General features: G+C 52.8%; 1 protein-coding gene across 1 annotated transcript; it reads right to left on the bottom strand.

Annotated features, from left to right (window-relative positions):
- Nucleotides 1-4,455: 4,455 nt before the first annotated feature.
- AVPR1B (arginine vasopressin receptor 1B) lies at nucleotides 4,456-9,566 on the bottom strand. The gene is made up of 2 exons (XM_028120045.2): nucleotides 8,627-9,566; nucleotides 4,456-4,902 (listed from the first exon to the last, which is right to left on the bottom strand). Exons 1-2 carry the CDS (start codon nucleotides 9,564-9,566, stop codon nucleotides 4,523-4,525), a joined length of 1,320 nt encoding a protein of 439 aa, XP_027975846.1. The 3' UTR covers nucleotides 4,456-4,522.
- Between the last annotated feature and the right edge of the window lie 420 nt (nucleotides 9,567-9,986).

The raw sequence follows: 9,986 nt of genomic DNA, 5'->3' as shown, positions 1-9,986 counted from the left end.
AGGCTGGGATTCTGAGAAGAACACGTTAAAAGAACACTTGAACATCTGGGTGGGTGAGGTCAAGGCACTTAGGACCCAGTTGTGGGGGCAGGCAAGAACACATACCAAACATGTGACAAAAGGGAATTAACACAAAACAATGAAAGCAGACCCTATAAATGTTTGGGCAGATTGGGTATGGACTGTTGAGATCAGACGTCATCAGTGAAAACATCCCAGAGAAGGGTGATTTCTGATCTCAGTTTAGAAAGAAGGCTGAAAAATTGATTGATGGGAGAAGAGGCAGAAGGAGAGGGAGCAGGCCTACCCGATGCAGGCTTTCCATAAATGTTCCAGGGACTGACCCATCCTGAACCAGAGGAGTCCATGCCTGGGCCCCCCGGAGCGGGGAGTTGAGGTCGGCGAGCACAGAGATCTGAATGCCACTGACCATTTGATTAAGGTCTGTAATGAACTCCGCTCTGATTGGCTTCCAAGGTATGATATTTGTAGCAAATAAATATATCCCGGAGGTTATAAAATTAGCCCCTGGCCCCATTGTTCATCCGTTCTTGGAGGATGCTGTCTCTAAATAGAATTGAACGTGAGACTCTGCCCAGTGACTAACAGAGATGGGGTTGACCGTCGATGGTGCAGATGACTTCTGCAGATGCCTTGATAAGGGAAGAGGAGGGCTGGTTTCATGTCCTAAGGAGTTCAGGCCAACAAGCTGATGACTGAGGCCAGCTAACAATTTGAAGTGATCCTCAAATTCATTGCTAACCATGTTGCTAGAAATACAACGTCTTTTCTACCTCCATGAACTCGGAAGGTCAGCTGTGGAAATCTGCATGAATGGTCGCCTGTATGAGTAATCACCTTTTGAGGAGCTCAGCGTTCAGCAAAATGAAGTCACTTTCTCCCATGTTGTACGCCATCGGAACATCCAGGAAACGGCCATGCTGCCCCACTCTGGATTCCCCCGTGAGTGTGGACTGGATAAAAATCTCTTCAGATTTATCTTACAAGATACAAAGAAACTGGTTTGCTACTGGTGACAAGTAGATGGTTGATTACATGCCAATAATGAACTGGGACTCTATAGTAGACCAGAATAAATGTGACTTGTGGTCAACAGAGTCTTGGTCTAAAGGAGCCAGTATCCAAATGCCCACTACAACTGCAGCAGAACTCCATGAGTGATGCTGTATTATTGGCCAACAAGACCCACTAGGGTAAGGAGGTGTTTTATGCCCACCATCAGTGGACTTTTCGCTTCCGGGATCAGGACACATTTCTGGGCCCAGAGGGGCTCTCAAAAAGCCTCCTACTCCAAGCCCCGGCCTCTAAACTGAACACATTATAATAACTCCAGCTCATCTGTGTTTTTGAGGTCCCGCTCGCTCTCTCAAGCACTCATCTTTTCAGGCAAAAATTTCTACACTCAGTCCCTCACCTTGCCCTTGTTCTTTGCCCTTTCTTGACAAATACATCCTCCATGAGCTTAGAGAGAGAGAAGCATGTGTCCAGGTTATCTCTGGAGAACTGGGTCAAATGGAGGAGCCATTTGTAGGGAAAGGTAGTAGGTATTAGAGCTGAGGGGCTGAGTGACTTTCCCAGCCTTCCCTGTGGGTCAGGTCAGCTTCAGACTCACTTTCAGCTCCATACTGCCACCTTGTGACTCCAGGGCAAATCCCAGGACACTCTTGTTTCCCTCTTAAGTGGATGAAGGTCGCTCCCCACCCCCTCAAACTCTCTTCCCCATTCAAGGGGAGCAAATTGTATTTCAGATTGAATATCCCGTTGTCCCTGCTCCTAGGAAACAAACATGCCCAGAAATTTCCTGGTTATTAAGGAGTTTTATTGGTCAGTTTTAACCCCATCTCTGGATGCCTGACCCAGGATCAAGCTGCGGCAGCCTGGGCTTAGTCTAGAGCCCCTTGATAAATAAAAGACCTATTTACATACAAAACACAGAGAGGGATATCTGGAAACTTACTGGCCTATACCAAACATAAAAAAACCATTCTGAGAAATCGCCATAGTCAACAAATTCACCTCCTGCCGTTCTCGGCCCTGGCCACCCCCTACCCCCCTGATCTCATGTGGGTTCTAAGGGACCGAGTACTGTATTCTGTAGAGTCCACAGGATGGCATAAACATTTCACAAAAGTGCCCAGCCCAGAAACAGCCGGTTCCATTTCTCCTGGGGTTAGCTGTCAGAAGTGAGATTAACCCCAGACAACAGAGACCTTCCTTCATGCTTCCCATAGGAGGTTACTCACCAGACGCAATCTGGAGCCAGGCCATCATCATCTTCCCTGTAGAGTGTTCTATGGTCTACGGTCTTACAGCCCACCACATCCCCCCAACAAGGTAGGCATTGTTGTTTCTATTTAAGGAGGAAACCATTGCTCAGAGGGATTAGAGGACTTGCCCAAGATCATACAGATAGAAGGGGGACAAGAGCAGCACTCAAACCCAGGTCTTTGGAGCACAAAGCTGGTGTCCCTTCTACCTCCCAGTTATCGTGATGAGCAACGGTTTGCCCAGTACTGACTTGGGCACGAGGGACGGGACCCGTGGTGTGAAGGGGGAGGGGGGTTGGCTTATATACGCAGAGCAGGAGAAACTTCAGCAGCTCATGCTGGCATGGGAGCCTCCTGAGCCCAGCTCCGCCAGGATGGATGGACAAGGAAGAAGTGGTTGGATGTCAGGGACTGACATGGGCAACAGAACGCAGTGAAGAGAGACCGTGGGCCCTCACATCTGCCTTGAGCCTTGGTCCCGTTAGGGTCTGTGTCCCACTTCCTGGTTCTTTAGCACTGAAGGCTAGGGACACTTTGCTCACTCACAACAGTCAGTTTAGGTTCTTTTAAGGAAGCCAAAGGAGGCTTCTCAGAGCTGAGGGACCTCTTAAAGCTCAAACTTACAGCCATTTCCTGCAGTTCCCTAGGAGTAGAGGGCAGAGAACCTGTTCCCTGGAGCTGCTCTCAGGAGCTCTTAATTAGTTTAGCAGCCCCTTCCACTAGTAGAGAGCTCCTGGGTCTACCATCCTCTTTCACATCCATGGTCCTATTTGACCCTCATAACAGAGATGATTGGCCAGCATTCTCCCCATGTTGGTCATCAGTGGTGGCAGAACCAAGACCCGGTTCTCCTGACTTTTCTGCTGATGCTCTTTCCACCACCAAGGCCATCTCTTAGATTAGAACTGGAATTGGGGGGGAAGCCACCCCATGATCTAAATCCCACTGGGGATAATGAGGAGGAGCAGGGCAAAAGCCCAGATTCCACCAGCTCGGCTACATCTCCCGGTTTCAGCATCATGGAATTGAGGGCAAAAGTAGACAGTATGGCCATGGCAGGACCCACGGTCACCAGAATTGAGTTAAAGGGTATAAATGTCATTGTCATGAAAATCCAACAATTCTTCTAGAACCTATTGGTTAGAAAAGGCTCTACTGTAACCCCATGCCCAGTCTTGCAAAGTCACGACAGGGTAGAGCTGGGAAAGACCTTATGGATTATCTCTGTCCTAACAGGTGAGAAGCTGGAGGCCCAGAGAAGGGAGAGGACCTGCCCAAGGTCATACATGCACCTGAAGGCAGAGCTGAGTCTCAAATCCTGGGCTCCTGACTTCCTCACAGCATGCATGGCTGGTAGGGAAGCTGCGAAAAGCCTCAGGGAAATCCAGAGCCGTGATCCAGCCACACTTTCTATAAGGATGTCTCCTTTGGACCGTCCCAGAGGAAGGCGCAATGTGGATCCCTTGGGGGAGGAAAGAGAGCCACCAACGTGTGCTGCCTCAGAGGCTTCGTCCAGTCTTAATCTTATTGTGATCATTTTCACCTTCTTCTTTCCTCCTTTCCTCACATGCTCCCTCCCAGGGGGTCACACCACTGAGGGCCTACTTTGCCCTGTCACCCATCCTATAAAAGTGGACGATATGGGGAGAAGAAAAACTAGCATTTGTGGAATTTTTACTAGTAGCAGGTGCTGTCCTAAATCCTGCACCTCCCTTCAGCAGACAGGCGGGCACAGCGGGCAAAGCAGCTGCACCTGCACCACCCATCCCCCCTTCGGTTTCCTTCATGAAAGAAGCCCCCCTACACAAGACAAACAAATCCAGGATCTAGATAGAGAAATAGGATCCTTCTCGCAAGTTTTCACTTCCCCCCGCTCCTGGTTGCGCTGGGTGTGCTAGTCAGGTTAGGATGGGGACAAATAGTCAAGGCGGGAGGAGACCAGCCTGAGTCCCTGCCACCTGCGGACCCCCAGACAGAGCCAGCCTAGGCCTGCCTGGGACCTAGGGCACCACATCCACCCCATGGGTGGGCTCCCACGCACGCTGTGAAGGCGCAGGAGCAGGGAAGCAGATGCTTTGACTCTCTCTGATTCCCAGGGTGTGAGATTGGGAGCAAACGAGGGTCCGCCCACACACCAGAGGCACCTGTAACACCAGGGGTAGTGGGCCATTCTGGCCCCCTCACCCTGCCTCAAAGTGGGCTCCCCCCAACTCCAACCCTGGCCCTCCCAGCTTTTACACCCAGTGCTGAGATGAGCAGAGATCCTCCGCCGGCCCTGCGGGCGAGTGTTCCCTAAAGGCGATGGTCTCAGTGGAGGCTTCACCGTCCACCTGCGCTGAGCCCTTCAGTGAGCCTTCGGGCGCATGGCCCCCACTGAGTCTGGGGCTGAGCGTGAGGGTGGGCAGGCCGCTGGAGCGGGTCAGCAGCGTGGTGCGGCGGCTGGAGGGGCTGTCGCCGGAGAGCTGCGGGAGGGGCCGGGGTCCCCTGCAGCAGGCCAGACGGCGCAGGGGCCACGGCCGCAGGTGGCTGTTGAAGCCCATGTAAACCCAGGGGTTGCAACAGCTGCTGAGGTTGCCCAAGAGCATGGAGATGGTGAAAGCCACGTTGGTTGAATCTGTAGAAGGATAAACACAAGAAGCCTCAGAATTACAGAGCTGGATGGGACCTGGGAGAGAGTCCAAGACCCCACTGAGAAGAGGGGGAAACTGAGTTTCCAGAGAGGAGAAAGGACTCACTCGGGTTCTATAATTAGAAAGGAGCACAGCTGGGACTTGGAGCTGGGACTTGTCTGTGGGTCTTGTCCGTGACTATAGGGTCAGGGTAGGAGCTGAGGTTTGCTCCAAGTTGACTTTCAAGGTCTAAACATAGTCAGGGACAGGACCAGCCCAAAGAGGACACAGTGTCTTCATTCCAAAACCTAGACCTTGAATCCCCTAACGGATGGAGATCTAGAATGAGACACTTGTATTGTCATGCAGGGACAATAACTATGAGTCTAGGCCAAGCTCAGGCCCCCTTGACCCCCATTCTCATTTATGTCATAGATACGGATACACACTCTCCTCCTTGACACCTCCGGAGCAGTGCCTCTGATCCTGTCACTCAGGCATCGAGCATGGGAGCACTGCCAGTGCCAGACCATTGCTGGGGGCCTGGGAGGGCAATCAGCCCGACCGCCCTGCAGGTACCATGGCATCAGCTCCGACTGCACAGAGGGGCAGCTGCTGGGAACAGGGCACCCAAGCGTCCCCTTCCAGATGAATACTTGTTCTGTGTCCTCAGAGATTATACCCAGGGAACGCACCCTCCCGCAGGGAAAAACTAATTTCTCTCTTGTGCAGGCAAAATAGGAGAGTGCAGACTGATAAGATGTCTTCCAGACACAAGATTCTTTCTGAAGATTACATGGAGCTCCACAGGCCGGTAGGACAGCTTCCAGGGCGGACTCCGACCTCCTGCAGGATGCCCCACGTTCCAGCCGTGGCGCAGGTTGCACACTGTGGTACCTTCAGCAGAGGCTGTGGAATCGCTGAAAGCAAGGTCAAAGCTCCAAGGAATCTTAGGGGTTATGGCACAGACGTGAAGCTGGGTCCACCGACTCTAAGACAGCCATCCTGCACCCTTGTGCAGTTTCAGCCAGCGAACTCAGAGGCAAAGCTTAAGTGCCTACTCTGTAAAGCACTGTGAAATCTTCAGATTCTCTGGTTCCTTGTGCACCTCACCCATAGGTGTGCTCATGCGTGCAGCTACTCATAGCCCAAGCAAAGGGAAGACGCAGGGTCAGAATGTTTGAGTGAAGACATGAAGCACAGTGGTGAGAAGCTGAAGGCATCTGTGCCTGGACTGACCCATGTAGGGCAGAGGAGGGGGGCAGGGGGGAGTATCTATAGGTGGAGGAGGGACCCATCCCAGCAACAAACAGAGTCTCCTTCAATTTTCCCCACATTCTGGCCTGCTCCCCAGTTCTCAATACCAGGGAGCTGTGGAAGATGTGGGAAGTTGCTCTGGCTAAGGGGGTGGTGTTCACCCTACCCGCTCCCTAGATTAGGCCAGGGGCTGAGGGTTTCCATGAGTTCCTTCGCCTGGGAAACAGCTGTTTGACTGGGCCCCCTCAGAGCCAGGCCCGGTGCAGGGGCTAGAAATGTGGCCCGAGCACCAGGGTCTGCAGAGGCTCCACCTCTCAGCCCTTGAGGGCAAAGCTGCACTGCATCCGAGCAGGAACTCAGCTGACCGTCGGGGGTGGGAGCAAGGGCAAGGAGACAGTCAGGCTCCAACCAGAGACTCAGGGACAAGAGCCCAGGAAGCCAGCGTGCTATGGACAGGAACTGGGTGTACTGGAAAGTAGGTTTAAAGTAATGGGCCTCAGCCCCTAGAAGGGCCTCCAAGGGCTTCCAGTTTTCTGAGAGAGCACGCTGTCTTGTAAGGTAACACGTTGCTCCTGCCCTCCTTGCTCAGAGAGGCCCTTGCTGATGATAAATCCCTCCTCCGCAGGGGAGGCATGTGTACTGAGGGGCAGGTTCATAATGACAGTGACACAGCAGGCAAGCAGGGAAGCCTGCACTGGCTGGGTGGCAGGGTCTCCAACTTCTGGTGGGTTTCTCGATGAAGGGGCAAATGACTACACCCCCCCACCCCCCCGCACTGCCATTGGCTAAGCCGGATTGTTGAAAGTAAAGCCATGTCTTGGCTAATGCTTGGGCCATAACGACCTCGATCCGGGTCCTGGCACCATGTCTTATTCGCCGTGGCCCTATGGACCAGTTATCTTACCTCTCGGAGGCTCAGGTTACTCAGACATAAAGCAGAGAAGGCCACCAGTAAGCACCAAGGACTGAATGTGCTTGGCACTATTCTTCTTTCTTCTATTCTGTGCTTGACTAGAGCAGGGGGTCCCTACAGTTGGTTAGAATCAATACATTCATTGCGTAAAGGGTAATTTGCAGCTAGCCTCTTGTCCAGAGGGATGTCCAAAAGAGGGGATAAAATGGGACCGTAATAGTTTGGTGTTGTTTTCACACTTCTCTTGCAGGGTTGTGTGCAATTCATGAACAGCCTGACCCTTATTTAGTCTTTCCAGAAAAGCAAAGTATTTGCTTGAGTGTGTCCTAGGATGAGCAAAATGAGATTAGAAACAAAAGCACAAGGGAAGGGGGATCCACTCCCTGGGGGCTGGTAGGAATTGGTAGCCTGGGTCTGCTGGTCAGCAAACTCTCAGGAAGCTTCCAGAAGAACCTGTGCACAGGGCCTCTCTCGGGCAGTTACATGCTGCACCCATTATATATCCCAGGCTGTGCACATGGCTCGCAGTGCAGAGCACCCAGTCACCCCTATTCAGAAACACTTAGACGAGTTGACTTGCACTTGTCCCCATATCCCACTCCTCTTAGGGGAGCAAGAAGGGATGTCTTTGAACATCCTCTTCAACATTTAAGCTGCCCAGACCCAGCCTTACCTTCGTGAGTACACACTCATCCCCAGATGGCTGGACCGTCTGGCAGTGTCTAAAGCTCAGGAGGTTTCCTTTGACCTCACCCCAGAAAAATGACAATAGCAAGGCCTCCTGTGTGCCGACCGGAACATGGTCTTCATGGAGGGTCCCAGGATCTCATTTTGTTTTTCACGTAGGAGGAAGACCCCGCTGCTTACCATTTTCAGAGCCAGGATTATGAACAGAGCAGGGGGTAAGGGAAAAAGACAAGGAGACGGCAGGCCTAGGTTCGACCCTTCACTTTGCCACTCCCAGGCTGTGTGGCCCTGGGCAAGTCACCTTTCCCCTCTGAGCCTCTTTTCCCCGTTAGCAAAATGAAGGGGTTGAACTTGACATTTCAGGGTTGTCATGTGCCAACAGGCTAATTAATTGGAAGGGGTTGTTGAGAAGGGGTTCAAAGTCATGCCCAGGCTCAGGAGTATAGAGTGCTGAGAGACATAGCTCTCAGCTGTGGTCACCAATTGTCATCCTGGGCAGTTTGAAAATTCTTTTCAACTCCATCATTCTATGATTCTAATGCTCATCTGTGAAACTGGCAGTTAGTTGGTTGGCCAAATCTGCCAACAGTCATATTTCCCTAAGGAAATATCACGTAATATTTTTAAGTGTTTAAATTAAGTGCCTCAAATTTAAACGATGGAAATTTTACATGAAAGGTACTCATGGCATCCGTAGGCTGGGTGGGAGTTGTAGCTGCCCCTTTGAGGGGGAGACAGGCACCACCTTTGATAATTCCTTCGCTCATCTGTTACCGGCCAGGCCCTGGGAAGCTTTAGAACCCTGTCCTAAGCTTGCTGGTCTCCCTTCCCTGCTCTTTTCCACTCCCCCTCCCCCACAGACATACACTTGCCTTCATCGGGGGCATTCTTGTCCCACACAGACCACATCTGGACGCTGAAGAAGGGTGCCCAGCAGGCGATGTAGGCCAGCACGATGACAAAAGTCATTTTCACGGTTTGGATCTTGGCCCTGGAGATAGCGCTGATGCTGCTGACTCGGGACGGCAGCCCCCGTGTAGCTGCAGCTGGGCCAGAAGGCGAGGTCCTGTCCCAAGTCCTGCAGCCCCTTCCTTCCACCTTCCGGGCCTGTGTCTTGATTTTTAGGTTCTTACAGATCTCGTGGTAGATGAGGCTATAGCAGGCCGTGAGCATGGCCACAGGCAGAACAAAGATGGCCAGGGTGGTCCAGGTGATATAGACCCGAGGTCCCCAAGGGACGTGGAAGTCTGCCCAGCAGTCCAGCACCCCAGTGCCCTGGATCACCTCCCGCAAAGAAAAGATGAAGACTTGAGGCAGGCTGAGGATGGCAGCCAGCAGCCAGGGAGCAGCGATGAGCGGGTAGGTGGACTGGCTGGGCTGCTGGAGGCTGCGCAGGGGGTGACAAACAGCCAGGTAGCGGTCCAGCGTCATGGCCAGCAGCATGTAGGTGGAGGCGAACATGCTGAGCACCTGCAGATACTTGATGGTCCGGCAGAGGAGGTCAGGGCCCTGGAAGCGGTAGGTGATGTCCCACAGCAGCTGGGGCAGCACCTGGAATAGCGCCACACCCAGGTCAGTCAGGGCTAGGTGCAGAACAAACAGGTGCATGCGGGAGCGCTTGCGGTTTGGCTGTCCCAGGGTCAGCAGCACAGTCAGATTGCCCCCTGTCGCCAGCACCAGGACCGTGGCCAGGACAACGATCTCCACCTTGGCCAGTTCCTCATCCCGGCCCAGCCAGGGTGTGGTGGCATTGGGGGCAGACAAGGTGCCCCAGGGAGTGGGGTTGGCAGCCCAGGCAGGACCAGAATCCATGGCTGACTTTGCTGGGAGGGAAGGGGAAGAGGGAGAGAAAGGGACGGACAGTGTGGGGGCAAGTGGAGGGGTTTGATGGCTGAAATGGGGTGGGAAGGTTTCAGATGGCAAGAAAGGAGAAGTGGGGGATGACAGGGAGAAAGTGAAAATAGGGAGAAATAGGAGGAGAGAGAAAGAGATAAGGAAGGAGAAGATACTGATGGCACAATGGGGACGGAAGCTTAGGCCCGAAGAGAAAGAGGGCTCAGGGAGGGGGACAGGGTGTCAGGAAAAGAAGAATGTTTGAGGCTGCGCAGGGTGAGGCTTCTGGAAGGGAAGGCAGCCTGGGGAGCTGCCACCACTTCTCAATCCACCCCAAATTCACTTTCTCCCAACTCTTCTGGAAGCAGAAAGCGAATGTCCCTAAGCCTGCTAGGTCGG

Source organism: Eumetopias jubatus, unplaced genomic scaffold (genome assembly GCF_037043125.1).
Source record: "Eumetopias jubatus isolate StellerSeaLion01/CBP00866 unplaced genomic scaffold, mEumJub1_p1.0 scaffold_12, whole genome shotgun sequence".
In the NCBI taxonomy this organism is placed as follows: Eukaryota; Metazoa; Chordata; class Mammalia; order Carnivora; family Otariidae; genus Eumetopias; species Eumetopias jubatus.
The sequence above is the reverse complement of the archived record's forward strand: the minus strand, read 5'-3'. Positions and strand labels throughout refer to the sequence as shown.

What these genes read in the sequence shown, in the direction of transcription:
- AVPR1B (XM_028120045.2), bottom strand. Translation starts at nt 9,566, where the DNA reads ATGGATTCTGGTCCTGCCTGGGCTGCCAACCCCACTCCCTGGGGCACC. An exon ending in CAAGAATGCCCCCGATGAAG is followed by an intron (nt 4,903 to 8,626) that starts GCAAGTGTATGT and finishes ATCCTTCTACAG; the next exon opens with ATTCAACCAACGTGGCTTTC.